This window comes from Chiroxiphia lanceolata, chromosome 5, assembly GCF_009829145.1.
Source record: "Chiroxiphia lanceolata isolate bChiLan1 chromosome 5, bChiLan1.pri, whole genome shotgun sequence".
Taxonomy (NCBI): domain Eukaryota; kingdom Metazoa; phylum Chordata; class Aves; order Passeriformes; family Pipridae; genus Chiroxiphia; species Chiroxiphia lanceolata.
Window position 1 is genome coordinate 1,423,119 of NC_045641.1, and position 15,339 is coordinate 1,438,457.

The following is a 15,339-nucleotide window of genomic DNA, read 5'->3' on the forward strand; positions in this document are numbered from 1 at the left end:
GCAGGAGGTGTCCCTGTTGTGGAGGGGTTGGAATTGGATCATCTTTAAGGTCCCTTCCAGCCCAAACCATTCATGATTCTCCAATCCCCAAGCCCTGTTTAATCCATGACAACTGGTGATTCCCAGCTCCCAGAGCAGCCTGTTTTCCAGTGGGAATACAGGGATGGAGGGATTTTAGAAGTGGATCTCTACAGACCACAGTCAGCTGGGAAAAAAAGGGTTAAAACCACAAGAAATCCCACCTGGAATTCTGCCTTTAATGCACCCACTAAAGCTTCCTGAGGGATATTCCCTGCTCCAGAGGCCTCCTCCAGGAACTGCCTGGAATGTGGAGCCCCAGTGGCTGAATGGACCTTTTGTTCCTGATCAAACAGGGCTGGAGTGGAATTCCCAGAGGAGCTGTGGCTGCCCCTGGATCCCTGGAAGTGTCCAAAGCCGGGATGGAGAAACCTGGGATAGCAGGAGGTGTCCCTGTTGTGGAGGGGTTGGAATTGGATCATCTTAAGGTCCCTTCCAGCCCAAACCATTCCATGATCCTCCAATTCCCAAGCCCTGTTTAATCCATGACAACTGGTGATTCCCAGCTCCCAGAGCAGCCTGTTTTCCAGTGGGAATACAGGGATGGAGGGATTTTAGAAGTGGATCTCTACAGACCACAGTCAGCTGGGAAAAAAAGGGTTAAAACCAAAAGAAATCCCACATGGAATTCTGCCTTTAATGCAACCCACTAAAGCTTTCCTGAGGGATATTCCCTGCTCCAGAGGCCTCCTCCAGGAACTGCCTGGAATGTGGAGCCCCAGTGGCTGAATGGACCTTTTGTTCCTGACCAAACAGGGCTGGAAGGGAAAGAAAAGGAAGAAAAGAACCGGGAAAGGGGCTCTGGGAAAATCCCAGAAATCGGGATTTAGGAGCTCTGCAAATCCCCAAAAAAACAGCCCCTTCCTGAGCTGCTCCTCCTCCGGCCTCACCTCGCTCAGGAAAAGCTGGTTTTCCACCAGGATTGCTCGGCTGTACTGGAATTCCTGCCGGGATGTGGGGTGCAGGAAGGAGCCGTGCAGCACCGACACCGCTCTCCGCAGCAGGGATTCCTCGGATTCCGCGGGAAAACCTGGAGCAAAGGGAGCAAAGAGGAGGTGAAATCATTCCCTTCGGGCATCTCCGGATCCTCAGCGCTACGGATCCTTCCCTTCCAGATCCCAAATCCCAGATTTTTGCTGGTTAAACTGCTCAGTTCGGCAGGAGGGGATCTGAACTCCCTGGAAGTTTTTCCTTTGGAACAGAAAGGGAAAAAAACAACCAAGGAATTAAGTCTGGAGGAAGAGCCAGAGGCAAAGTCTGGCAGTGAATTAACTTTTAAACTGAGCAGGGCAGAGTTTCCTCCAGTGCTGGAAGTCACTTGGATTCATGGAATGTTGGTTTTAGGGGCTCAGAGCTGATGGCCACATGGAGAATTCCAGGTTTTTGCCCTCGGGTTTTTTTGGATTCTCTGTTTTCCTGCAGGGGTGGAGGTTTTGACGCCTTTCTCACATCCCAAACCCTCTCCACACATTCCCAAAATAAACCACTTCCCACTGAAAAAAACACTTCCCACCAAAGAGAGACCCCAAAGCAGCCACCAAATTAAATATGGGCACAAAAACAAGGGAAAACCCTGGAATATTCGTGCTTTTGAAGCTGATCAAATCCAAATCCCAAAATCCAAATATTAAATATCACTTTAAAAACCCCAGGAAATCCAGGGCTGGTTTAAACTCTTTATTGCTGGGGGTGATTCCTGAGATTTCCCAAATCCCAAACTGAGGGGGGGGGGGTTTGGTTCCTACTTTTTAAGGATTTAAATTTGTTATTATTGTGACGATTTTTGTCTTTTCCTCCCCCTGGGTGTAAAAGGAGAAAGGTGGAATCGTTCCCTGGGTCCCTCGTTGTTCCCCTCAAATTATTCAAGGGTGGAAAAACAATATGAAGGATGGGGAAAAAAAAAACCAAACACCAGTTAAAGTTGGGTGTTTTAAACTTAAAATGGGAAAATAAGGGAATAATAATAATAATATAATGATGAGAAGGGGAAAAGGAAGGAAAACACAAAATCCAGACGAGGCGAGAAGTGGAGGGATCTAAAAATAGTCCCAAGAAAAACAGGGATGGTGTTTTTCTCCAGGGAAACCTGGAGCATGGAAAGGAAAAGACTTTTAAAGCACCTTTGAAATCTTCTTTTTGTGCCCTTTTAGATTCACTTCCCCCACATTTCCCACTTCCAGGTGGTGCCTCTGGAATCGCCAGGAGGAGGGGAAAAAAGCCAAGAGCAGGAAATAAAGGGGTTTTCCAGCTCTTTTTTGTGGGGATTGTTGTGGCACCTCTTTGGGCTCAAGTTTGTCCATTTTTCTCCTCATTTTGCTTTGCTTCCTGCATCCTGTAAATCCCGAGATCTGTAAATCCCAAGGATCTTGTAAGGAAGCAGCCCCAGAGTCCAGGCTCCTCCATGGAAATCATGGAATTAAAAGGCTTGGAGCAAACCATAAACCCCCTTTTTTTCCTCCTTTGTTGGAGCACCACCACCAAAACAGGGATTTTTTCAGGGGTAAAAGGCTTAAAAAACACCCAAAAAAAAAGCTGGGAAGCTCTTGGAAAAGCACCAATCCCGGGAATTTCGCAGGTGATGCCTCCCAACCTTTTGTTCCTCTCCTGACAAAAAGTCCAGACAGGGAAAAAAAAAAAAAACAAACACTGACCCCAAGATCATTAATAATGTGCAATAAATAAGAAACAGGAGACAGGAAACAATTCCAGCCCGGATTCCAGCTCCCTGTGGGATTGAGGGGCACCCTTGGGAAGGAAAAGCCTCCTGGGAAGAGGCACAGAAGTTCTGGTATATCCAGGTTTTTATCTGGAGGAGCAGAAAGTCCTGGATTGGAACAGGAGGAGAAAGTGAAAGCGCCAAGGCAGAAGGAAAAGTGAAAGTGTCCAACTCCCCCCTGGAGCAGCTTGGGAATGCTCAGGGAGGATCCTCAGGGAATGGGATGGACTTCCTGTGGGAGTCAGACAGCAGAGATATCCTGGGATTGTGGGATGGAGACACCCACGCTGGGGGTTTATCCAGGAAATCCTTGGGGAGGGAATTCATGGCCTGGCCCGGTGATTCCCTGCCCTGATAACCAGGAATTAAATCAGGCACCTTTGGAGCTCGGAATTCCAAGGAAAGATGATTTTCCCTCTGCGTGGCTGTGCAGGAATCACCCTCCAAGAGCCTTGTATTCCTTGGAATTCAAGGAATTCAATCTGCTCCTTCCTCCTCGTGTTCCTTGGAATTCTGTAAATCTGCTCCTTCCTCCTCCCTTTTCCGGACTCGGAACCTGCTCCTCTGACCTCTCCTCCTGGATCCTGCCTGCAAATATCCCGACATTCCCTCTTCTGGGCAGATATCCACGGACCACAAATCCCTCGGGATATGCAGGTCTGTGCTCCTCCTTCCCCAATTTAGGGCTGGAATGGTCAGGGAAACACAAACTTCCCAATCCAGGATGTTCTTTAGGCTCATCCCTCTGTTTTGTGCCTCACTTCCAGCATCAATCCAGCAGGAAAATCCATGGATTTACAGCCTCTTATGTGGAGAGTTTGCTTTTTTCCCTGGTTTTTAACCTTAAAATTCCAGGACTGTTGACTCCAAACACTCCTGTCCTGTCAAATCCTATGAATTCCAGAGCCCAGCACTCCGGGAACACGCTCCCAGTGCTCCCCTGGGGGCCTTCCCAGCTCCTTCTCCTCTCCAGCCCGGATTCCCTGGGTTTTCCTGGCTCCATCCCATCCTTAGGATGAGCTGGAATAACGGGAATCAGCGGCACTGCCAGCTCTGATCCCGCCACATCCTGTTCTGTGCCATCGGCAGCTCCTCGGGATCGCCCTTCCCAACTTCTCCAGCTCTGCTGGAATCCACCTCCCATCCCGATTCCCGGCTTTCCCTGTATGGGAACAGCCCAGGAACCCTCATCCTGGCTGATTCCAGCCTCAGGATCATCTTGGATCATCCTTCTCCAGCCGGCCCCGCTCCCTGGAGGGGTTTGTCAGCGGCATTCCCAACAAACAGGAGGTTTAAACGGGAATTTAACGGGATATTAGGGAAAATTTCTTCCCCCAAAAAAGCTTGTCCAAAAGCACTGGAAGATGTCCTGGATTCCCCATCCCTGGATTTAAAAGCCCTGTGGATGTGGCATTGGGAGGGACAGGGATCCGTGGTGGCCTTGGCAGCGCCAGAGAACGATCGGATCGGACGATCTCCGAGGGCTTTTCCAACCGGAATGATCCATGGTTCCACTTTCCCAGCTTTTCCCTCCTGCTTTTCCCACCCCAAGGCACAGGACTCTGCCTTGACCTTGTCCTTATGGAGCAGGGTTGGCTGAACATTCCATGGGATAACGGTTCTGATCCAAACCCACGGCACCGGAGCCGACGCGGCCGGGATTTTCCACGGAAAACGTCGGGAATGGGATGGATGGGAGGGAAGCAGAGCAGGATTGTCCTGATGGTCCAGGCAAAACAAGGCCTCTGGTTTAAACTGGGATCATGGAGACATCCAGGGATAAGGAATGAATGAGTCTGCTGGCAAAGGAAAGGGGGAAGCGCTTCCCGCCGGGAATGCTGAAGGCCTGGGAACCAGCGGTGCTTCCCGGAGGATTCCCCACGGGATGAGCTCAAAAATCAGCTCTGGGAGGAATAAAAAAAGTAGCCCATTCCATCCAAACATTCCACCTTTTCCTCAGGAAGCCACAAAGGTGACAGGAGTTTCCAGGAGAAAGACGGAAAGATGAGGCGGCTCCTAAATTAATAATTAATTAAACCCGGGAATTCCGTCCCTGTTTGGGGTGGGATAAGATCTCTTGGAAAGCTGCATTTGACCCACTGTGCCTGGAATTCCCTCTGGGATCAGGGAATCTGGGAATGCTGAGCTTTGGTGATGCTTTTTACCCCCGATCCTGGAGGGTTTTTAGGTCAGGCAGGGAATTCCTGGAATCCTCTCGTTTCATCCCACAGGGATTTCCAATGCATCCAGTGGGTTGGGAATAACACAGGATTTCCTCATGGATAGGGAAGGGGATGGGAAAAAAAACCGCCTCAACTCAGCACCAAAAAAAAAAATTCCCAAACTGGGCAAAACCAGCATTTATGGAAAAAAAAAACCCCAACATTTAATTCCTTGTCTCCAAGAGAAGAATCCCAGAATAAACCCAAGAATGAACCTAAGAAGAAATCCAAGGAGAAATCCAAGGAGAAATCCAAGGAGAAATCCAAGGAGAAATCCAGGAAGAAATCCAGGAAGAAATCCAAGAACAACCAGTTGGTCCCTCTGGCAGGTGACCAACACAAAATCCATTAATAAATCCAGACAATTTGGGATCCCAAAGGATTCTGGTGGGATAATCCACATCCCAAAATTCCTTCTCTTCCCCTCATAGGGGCTGGAAGGAAGAAAAATCAGCCAAGTGCGGAAGAAAATTAAGTGAAAATGCTGTTTTTAAACCAATTGTTGCAGCAATTTTTATTCCATGGATGCCCAGGGAAGAAGAGGGGTTTTCTCTCAGCACCAAAATAAAATTCCCAAACTGGGCAAAATCAGCATTTATGGAAAAAAAAAATATCAACATTTTAATTCCTTGTCTCAAAGAGAAAAATCTCAAGAAGAAACCCAAGAAGAAATCCAAGAACAAACAGTTGGTCCCTCTGGCAGGTGATTAACACAAAATCTTAATAAATCCAGACAATTTGGGATCCCAAAAGGATTCTGGTGGGTGAACTATGGAAATCCTTTCCCAGAATTCCTTCTCTCCCCCTCCTGGGGCTGGAAGGAGGAAAAATCAGCCAAGTGCAGAGGAAAATAAAGTGAAAATGCTGTTTTAAAAACCAAATTGTTGCAGCAATTATTGCTCCAGTGGATGCCCAGGGAACAGAGCGGGTCAGAAAGCCTCTGAGCAAACCATTTTTGGGCTGAAAAGAGCGGGAATTCCCGTGAAATCCCAGACTTCCTGGACGACAACCCCCTGTGACAAATCCCTTCCAGAGCAGGGCAGGGATTTCCAGGCTCCTCCCCGGGATTAGTGCCAGGACAGCCCCGTGTCCCCCTCCCTGCCTGTCACAGCAGCACTAAAAAAAAAAAAAACAATCCATTTTGGGGTAAATCCAGGAGGTTTTAAGTCCTGCCTGGAATATCCCAAAAAAGCAGAGTTTCCCCAGCACCTCCTGCCTCCACCACCGAGCTCCAAACCCCCGGGATGTGGATCATTCCAGGCTTTTCCACACTTTTTAAACAGAAAATCTTTCATGAAAGGAGTAAAAGATTGTGTTTTCCGGCTATTTTTGTGCCATCCACCCTCCTCTTTCCTTGGTCTATCCCAGATTATCCCCCCCTCCTAAGGAGTGCAGGCTTCCAGCTGCTCCTATCCAAGCTTTTACAGGATAATTTGGGATCGGAATCGGGCAGGACAGCGGCAGAAATGTAATTTTTTCCCCCATTTTTCAGGCCAAATTTCAGCTGCTCCAAAGGGGGAGTAAAGAGGATCCAGGTTCCCAGGAAGGGATCGGGATGGATCCAGGCTGTTTGCATTCCCAAATCCCACTGGCCCCACTGAAAGGGCCAGCCCGGCTTCCCAAGGGAAAAATGGGATGGAGCCAGTAATCCTCTTTTCCCTTGGGAAGACCGGGATGGAGCCAGTAATCCTCTCCTCCCCAAGGAAAAGTGGGATGGAGATGGTCATCCTCTCCTCCCTAGGGAAAAGTGGGATGGAGCCAGTAATCCTCTCCTCCTCAAGGAAAAGTGGGATGGAGCTGGTAACCTTCCCCTCTCCAAGAGAAGAGTGGGAGTTGACTGCCCTTCTCTCTCCCATGGAAAAGTGGGATGGGGCCAGTAATTCTCTCCTCCCTAGGGAAAAGTGGGATAGAGATGGTCATCCTCCCCTCTCCCAGGGAAAAGTGGGATGGAGCCAGTAATCCTCCCCTCTCCCAGGGAAGGGTGGGATGAAAGCAGGACCCCTCCCCATTCCTGGAGAAGGCCAGGATGGAGCCCTTATCCTTCCCTGTCCAGCAAAAGTTTGGGATGGAGCCTTTAATCCTCCCTTGTCCCGGGAAAGGTTGGGACGGAGCCCTTAACCCTCCCTTGTCCCGGGAAAAGTTGGGACGGAGCCCTTAAACCTCCCTTGTCCCGGGAAAAGTTGGGACAGAGCCCTTAAACCTCCCTTGTCCCGGGAAAGGTTAGAATAAAACCGCTCACCCTCCCCTGTCCCAGGAAGGGTAGAATGGAGTCCTTTATCCTCCCTTGTCCCGGGGAAGGGTGGGATGGAGCCCTTAATCCTTCCCTGTCCTGGGAAAGGTCGGGATGGAGTCCTTAACCCTCCCTTGTCCAGGGAAAGGTCGAGATGGAGTCCTTAACCCTTCCCTTGTCCCGGGAAAAGTTGGAATGGAGTCCTTAACCCTCCCTTGTCCCGGGAAAGGTTGGGATGGAGCCCTTAACCCTCCCTTGTCCCGGGAAAGGTTGGGATGGAGCCCTTACCCTGCCCAGTCCCGGGAAAGGGTGGAATAAAACCTCTCACCCTCCCCTGTCCCGCGGAAGGGTGGAATAAAGCTGTTCACCCTCCTCTGTCCCAGGGAAGGGTGGAATGGAGTCCTTTATCCTCCCTTGTCCCGGGAAAGGTTGGAATGGACTCCTTATCCTTCCCTGTTCCTAGAAAAGTTGGGATGGAGCCCTCACCATTCCCTGTCCCGGAGAAGGGTGGAATGGAGTCTTCAGCCCTCCCTTGTCCCGGGAAAGGTTGGGATGGAGCCCTTAACCCTCCCTTGTCCCGGGAAAGCTCGGATGAAGCCGTTAACCCTGCCCTGTCCCGGGAAAGGTCGGGATGAAGCCGTTAACCCTGCCCTGTCCCGGGAAAGCTCGGGATGAAGCCGTTAACCCTGCCCTGTCCCAGGAATGCTCGGGATGAAGCTGTTAACCCTCCCTTGTGCCGGTTAAGGTCGGCCGGAGCCGGCCGCCCTCCCGTTGCCTCTCCCCCCTCACCCGTGCCGGTCTCGCCGCTCCGCCTCCCGCCGCCCGTCCATGGCGGCCGCCGCCGCCGCTCCTCCCTCAGGCCGCCCTCATGGCCGCCCCGTCCGGGCCCCGCCGCGGGACACAGCGGAGCGGGGCGGCCGCCGCCGACCGCCGGCCCCGGAAGTGGAAGGGCGGGAAAGGGAAGAAGGAAGGGAAAGAGTGAGGAACGGGAGGCGGGCGGCCGAGTGTGTGTGGGGAAGGGGGGGGGGAGGGTTGGTGGAGGGAGAAAAAAACAGAAAGTGAAAACTGAACCGGAAAGAAAGCCGAGGGGCCGCCCGCGGGTTTTTCCTCTTCCCGCGGTCACCGAGCTACGGTGGCTGCGCACGGATTTTCCCTCATCCCGCCGTCCCCCAGCGCTGCTCCCTCATGGCCGACTCCTGGCTCCGGCCCCAGTGTTTTCCCTCAGCCCCTCCACGCCTCTTGGCAGCGATTCCCCTGTCCCTTCCCTCGTCCCCTCACACCGTGGCCAGGGCCCTTTTTCCTCGCCTCCCCCCTCATGTTTTCCTCAGCCCCTTGCTTTGGACCCTCCCTTAGTCCCACAACCCCTTCCCCATTCCCTCGGCCCATTCACCTCATCCCTTCTTTCTTTCACCCCTCACACCATGGCCAGAGACCCCTTCTCTCACCTCAGTCCTTCCCCCTCAGTGTTTTCCCTCAGCCCCTTGGTGTGGACCCTCCCTCAGTCCCACAAACCATTCCCTCACCCCTCACACCATGGCCAGAGACCCCTTTTCTTGCCTCAGTCGTTCCCTCTCAGTGTTTTCCCTCAGCCCCTTGCTTTGGACCCTCCGTCAGTCCCACAAACTCTTCCCTCATCCCCTCACCCTTCACACCATGGCCAGAGACCCTTTTCTCGTCTCAGTCCTTCCCCCTCATTGTTTTCCCTCAGCCCCTTGCTTTGGACCCTCCCTCAGTCCCACAAACCCTTCCCTCATTCCCTCACACCATGGCCAGAGACCCTTTTCTTGCCTCAGTCCTTCCCCCTCAGTGTTTTCCCTCAGCCCCTTGGTGTGGACCCTCCCTCAGTCCCACAACCCCTTCCCTCATTCCCTTGGCCCATTCAGCTCATCCCTTCTTTCTTTCACCCCTCACACCGTGGCCAGAGACCCCTTTTCTCGCCTCAGTCCTTCCCCCTCAATGTTTTCCCTCAGCCCCTTGGTGTGGAGCTTGCCTTAGTTCCCTCTGACTCTGATCCCCTCAGTCCCCTCCATCTTCTGTTCTTGCCTTTGCCCCTTCCCTCATCTTCTCAGTCTTCTTCTGCCCTGAGCCCCAAAACTCCCCTCAGTGCCTTTCCAAGTGCCTTGTTTTGGACCTTCCCTCAGTGCCTTCCAACCCCTTCCCCTCATCCCCTCTTTCCCTCACCCTTCACCATCATTCCCTGAGCCCTTTCCCTCACCTCAGCCCTTTGCCCCTCAGTATTTTCTCTCAGCACCTCAACACCCTCCCTGATCCCCTCAGCCCCTCCATACCTGTTTTCAGCTCTTCCTGCTGCCCCTTCCTCGTCCCCTCAGTCTTTTCCTGCTCTGAGCCCATCCCTCACCTCAGTGCCTTTCCCAGTGCCTTGTTTCGGGCCTTCCCTCAATCCCAAAAATCCTTTCCTCATCCCCTCACACCATGGCCAGAGCCCCTTCCCTCACCTCAGTCCTTCCACCTCACGCTTCCCTCGGCCCCTCAGTTTGGATTTTCCCTCATCCCCTCAGCCCCTTCCCCTCATCCCCTCTTTCCCTCACTCCCCAAATCATTCCCAGAGCCCTTTCCCTGACCTCAATCCTTCCCCCTCACTGCCATCCCCTCCCAGATTCCCTCAGGATCAGGATTTTCTTCCTTTGGCTCTTCCCTCAGGGCCTTTTTCCATCTTCCTTTCTCCTTTCTGGTCCCTTCCCTCATGTCCTCCCCCCATTTCTGTGGCTCTCACCTCAGTGCCTCCCTTCAGTCCTCAGCCCCATCCCTGTCCTCGATGTCCCCCTTGTCCCTCATGGTGTGGGGTACCCCTGCAGTCCCTGTGGGGTGGCTCCAGGCCACACACACACACACCCACAGGGAAATGGGTGTTTAAGCAGAAAAAGTAGAAAATAATCCAGTTTTCCACCAGCATTTGGAATCTGTCTGGATCAGCCAGCAGGGAGAGTTTGGCCTTGAGCAGTTGCATGTAAACCATTATCCCAGGTTGCTCCAAGCCCAGTCCAACCTGGCCTTGGACACTTCCAGGGATCCAGGGGCAGCCACAGCTTCTCTGGGAAATACATTCCAGTCCCTCTCCACCCTCCCACAGGAATTCCTTCCCAATATCCCACCTAGCCCTGCCCTCTGGCACTGGAAGCCATTCCCTGTGTCCTGTCCCTCCAGGCCTTGTCCCCAGTCCCCTCTCCACTCTCCTGGAGCCCCTTTAGGCCCTGCAAGGGGCTCTCAGCTCTCCCTGGAGCCTTCTTTTCTCCAGGGAACATTCCCAGCTCTCCCAGCCTGGCTCCAGAGCAGAGAGAATCCAGCCCTCGGAGCAGATCCATGGCTTCCTCTGGATTTGCTCCAGCAGCTCCACGTCCTTCTGAAGTTGGAGACCCCAGAGCTGGCCACACTCAGTTTAGAGCTCTCCATACAAGTCTGACCAGCTCCATGGGGAAAATTCTCTTGCCCTGCTTGGTCAGGTGAATCCTTTAATATCTCCTCCTTCCCAAACCAACTCCTCCAACTGGGAGAACAGAGGAGAGCCCCCCGTGCTCCGGATCCTTCCAGTGCTGCTCCAAGGGAGCGGGATGGGACCGAGGGACTGAAGGGAGCCACTGAAGGCCATGGAAAAGGGTGAGGAGATGAGGAAGGGGCCAGAACGGATAAAGAAGATGGGAGGGAAGAGCCTGAGGGGATCAGGGAAGGGTCGAGTGTCCCTTTGGATGGTTCTGAGTTGCCTCGTCACAGCATCATCATCAAACAGCAGGAGCAGATAATTTTTAGGTCCCACCAGGCTCAGCAGCCTCTGAGGAACACTGAAAACGCAGGAAATCATGGATGTTGCAACAGAAGCTGGAGCAGGGAACAGGGAGACCTGGGCTTGCCCAACCTCTTACGCAAGAGGGTTGTAGGAACACCCTGTGCCCAAGCCTGGGCATGTGTTTGGCTGTGCCGGGAGATCAATCTTGGAGGGGAGCCCACCTGGCATTCCAGGTGCTTTTGGCAACGAGATCCGTGAGAATATTAAAAAATAAATGACTATTGCCCGTAATAAATGATTATTATCCATAAAAAAAAATCCACGGACAGGCTGAAATCCCGAGGTTTCCGAGCCTCGCTGGCATTTGGGTGTCTCTCTACTCTGCTGATCTCACCCCTTGGCAGGAAAGCTTGGCAAACAACAAAGGGGGGAAAAAAAAAGGAGAAGGAACAACGAGACACCAAAGGGTGTCTCGTTTATAAGTGACTTATTACCCACGTAAGTCCCTAACGTGCCGTTACGGATGTTTCACCCACCCCAAGAATTCGCCCTGGCGGCAGCAGGGAGTTCAAAGTGCTCCAAGCCCCTGAAAAATCAGCAGATCCGCGGCCAGAACGTCCAGTTTTACGCCTCAAACGTGACCCCTCGGTCCCCTGTCATGAGCCTTTTAGTAGTGGGAGTCATTTCTGGTGAGGAAACGTAGGATTTCGGGCAAGAAACGATCTATTCCGTTAGAAAAACAAAGACTCGGAAGGAATTTTATCATCGATTTTGTCAGCTGGACTCGATGAAAAGACTTCAAGGTTCTTTTCCAGCCTTAATGATTCGATATAAATTTTGCAGGGGGGAGTAACTGGAGCCTCTGGGGGCCAGACCAGTTTCTAACTGGGGTTTTTATGTTCCTCTTGCGGCGCTCCACAACTTTTTTTTGGGGTGTAAACTGCATGAGAGGAGAGCCCGTGGTGGGCACGGTGACCTCACCACGGTGGGCACCTAATTCCTGGCAAATTCTCTGTTTTGGCTTCTTTGGAAGACTGACTCACGGAGTCCCAAGCCTAAAATAAGGAAGTAGCCATTTGAAGTCCTAATTCCTCTTTTATTCACAATAAAAAAAAACACCAACCATGAAATAAGTAGCAATGGAATGAGTCAAGTGGGAGGTGGGAGCGGCGGCTCCCGGGAATGACAGCGAGGAGGATAAAGCAAATAATCAGGTGTGAGCTCGCTGTTGACTCTTTGGGGCAGGTCAGGAGGGCCAGATGCTGCTTAAAGTGGATAAACACCCTGAAAACAGAGATAGGAGCTGCTCCCTCCCCCTTTCCTGCCTTGGGGAACACGGGGTAGAAGATGGAAATCCGTGGAAACAGGTTTTCTCTTATTTCTTTCAAATCATAGCTCATGGAATGGTTTGGGTTGGAAGGGATTTAAAGATCATCCAGTTGCAACAACAGGGACACCTCCCACTATCCCAGGTTGTTCCAACCTGCCCTTGGACACTTCCAGGGATCCAGGGGCAGCCACAGCTTCTCTGGGCAACCAAAGGATAAAATGCAAAGTCTGCAAGTTCCTGACCCAAATTTCTACTTTACTCTCCACCACTGCCAAGGTTTATCTCATCCCCTAAAAGGTGCCTTGCCCCATCCTTCCAGAAAAAAATCCCTTAATCCCTTTAGGATCTTGCAGCAACCACAACCAAATTTTGCCCAAGGCCTTTCAGTTTGTTATGTAAAAATATGGGAAAGCCTTCAAAAATACCCCAGCAAAGACCATCCCAAGAACTTTAATTCTGTCAAAAATATGGGGAAAGTCTCCAAAAAATGCCCCATCCCTGGTGTGTTCCTGCAAACTGTAAAACCACACTCAGGAAACGAGGCAAAAACGACAAGAAAGTGCCAAAATGCAGATGAGTATTTTCAGCAGGGAGCAAATGATTAATGATTTATTTTTTTTTCCAAGTCCCTTTGCCATTTTCTCCCCTATTTAAAAAGAAAACAACAAAAAAGCAGTATTGGGGTTGTTATCAAAAATTATTAATTGTGCTGCTTATCCTGTATTTTTGCAAGGTAAATTTGAAAATAAGAGTTTAAACATTAATTGTTGTTCCTTACTAGGCACAGGAAGCCAGGAGATAATCGAAGCAAAATGTTGGATCGTGGCAAAATCGTGGAATTCTGGAAAGGTTTGGGTGGGAAGGGATTTAAAGATCATCCAGTTGCAACAACAGGGACATGTCCACTATCCAGGTTGCTCCAGCCTGGCCTTGGACACTTCCAGGGATCCAGGGGCAGCCACAGCTTCTCTGGGAAATCCATTCCAGCCCCTCCCCACCCTCCCAGCCAGGAATTCCTTCCCAATATCCCATCTAACCCTCTGGCACTGGGAAGCCATTCCCTGTGTCATGTCCCTGCAGCTCCTTGTCCCAGTACCCCAACACCCCCATACCAGTGCCCCCAGTAACCCCTCAGATACACACACCCAGTGCCCCCAGTCCCTCTCCCCAACACACTCCAGTGTCCCCAGTCCCTCTCCCCACACACACCAGTGCCCCCAGTCCCTCTCCCCACACACTCCAGTGTCCCCAGTCCCTCTCCCCACACACTCCAGTGTCCCCAGTCCCTCTCCCCACACACTCCAGTGCCCCCAGTCCCTCTCCCCACACCCTCCAGTGTCCCCAGTCCCTCTCCCCACACACTCCAGTGCCCCAGTCCCTCTCCCCACACACACCAGTGCCCCCAGTCCCTCTTGGTAAGGGAAAACGTTAAGTTGCTATTGGAAAGATGTGACGTTGCTATTGGTAAGGGAAAATGTTAAGCTGCGGTTGGTGGGGATGCTGAGCCGCCTTGTAACCGGCACAGTTTAATAAGTACAATTTTAAGGTCCGGGTGCCGCTGCCAACAGAGCACCATGTTGCAAAGACAGCAGCCATGTTGCCGCGGAACAGCCAATGGGAAGCCACCCAGAGGCAGCCAATGGGAACGCGGCGTGGTGGCGCGAAGGGGCAGCCAATGGGAGGGTGCGCAATGGAGCAACATGTAGCCAATAGAAGACAGCCAATGGGACACCGAGCGGACGGGCAGCCAATGAGGAGCTGGCGCCAGGGGGAGGTGCTGAGGGACTGCGCATGCTCAGAGAGAGGAAGACGTGTAGCCTTCATGTCCCGCGACCGCCCGAGGCGAACACCCGAGAGCAGTGCGCAGGCGCCAGAAGGCGTGTCCCGAGATTTACATAGAGCTCAGCCCACTCTCGGGCAGTCATGAATATGTAAAGCTGTGTAATAAATATTCATGATCAATGCGTAAAATGGAAGCCATGACGGGGAGCGGCGCATGCGCGTTGGGCGGAGCTATGCTGCGCGCGTCCGGCGCCTGAATAACCAAATACCGGCTTAATAGCACCTGTGGGTATTGAGTTTTACTACCGACGCCTTTTCCCGGCATCACTGTCCCCACACAGTGCCCCCATTACCCTCCCCGCACACACCAGGGCCCCAGTACCCCGCCTACCCTCTTCCCCCACACCAGTAACCCCGTTATCCTCTCCCCATACACTCCAGTGCCGCCCTTACCCCTCCCCACACACACCAGTGCTACCATTACTCCCTCCCAGCACACACCAGTGCCCTTGTCCCCATACCAGTGCTCCCATTATACACTCCTTGCACACACCAGTACACCCCCCACACACACACCAGTGCCCCCGGTATCTCCTCCCTGTACCAGTGCACCCAGTATCCCCTTCCTGCAAATACCAGTGCCCCATTACCTGCTCCTTGCACACACCAGTGTCCCCAGTCCCTCTCCCCCCCATACCACTGCCCCCAGTCCCTCTCCCACACAAACCAGACCCCCAAGTCCCTCTCCCCCCATACCTCTCCCCACACACTCCAGCGCCCCCATTACCGATCCCCACACACTCCAGTGCCCCCTTATCCACACTCACACACTCCAGTATCCCCAAGTCCCTCTCCCCACACACTCCAGTGCCCCCAGTTCCCCCTCCCACACACTCCAGTGCCCCCAGTCCCCCTCCCCACACACTCCAGTGCCCCCCAGTCGCCCCATTACCCGATCTCCCCACACTCCAGTGTCCCCAGTCCCTCTCCCCACACAATCCAGCACCCCCAGTACCCCCATTACCCGATCCCCACACACGCCACCGCTCCCCTTATCCACTCCCCACACACTCCAGCACCCCCAGTACCCCCAGTCCCTCTCCCAACATACACCAGTTGCCCCCAGTCCCCCTCCCCACACACACCAGTGCCCCCAGTCCCTCTCCCCACACACTCCAGTGTCCCCAGTCCCTCTCCCCACACACTCCAGTGTCCCCAGTCCCTCTCCCCACACACTCC

At 52.7% G+C, this 15,339-nt stretch overlaps 1 protein-coding gene across 1 annotated transcript in view; it reads right to left on the minus strand.

The window, feature by feature from the left end:
* Window positions 1–8,433, minus strand: part of LOC116786775 — a 37,258-nt gene extending 28,825 nt beyond the window's left edge. Inside the window, exons 1-3 of the mRNA XM_032687740.1 lie at window positions 8,410–8,433; window positions 8,036–8,111; window positions 969–1,108 (exon numbers count right to left, since the gene is read on the minus strand). Of these exons, the coding sequence (XP_032543631.1) occupies window positions 969–1,108; window positions 8,036–8,111; window positions 8,410–8,433 (240 nt within the window). The remainder of the gene's footprint in view (window positions 1–968; window positions 1,109–8,035; window positions 8,112–8,409) is intronic.
* Window positions 8,434–15,339: the final 6,906 nt, after the last annotated feature.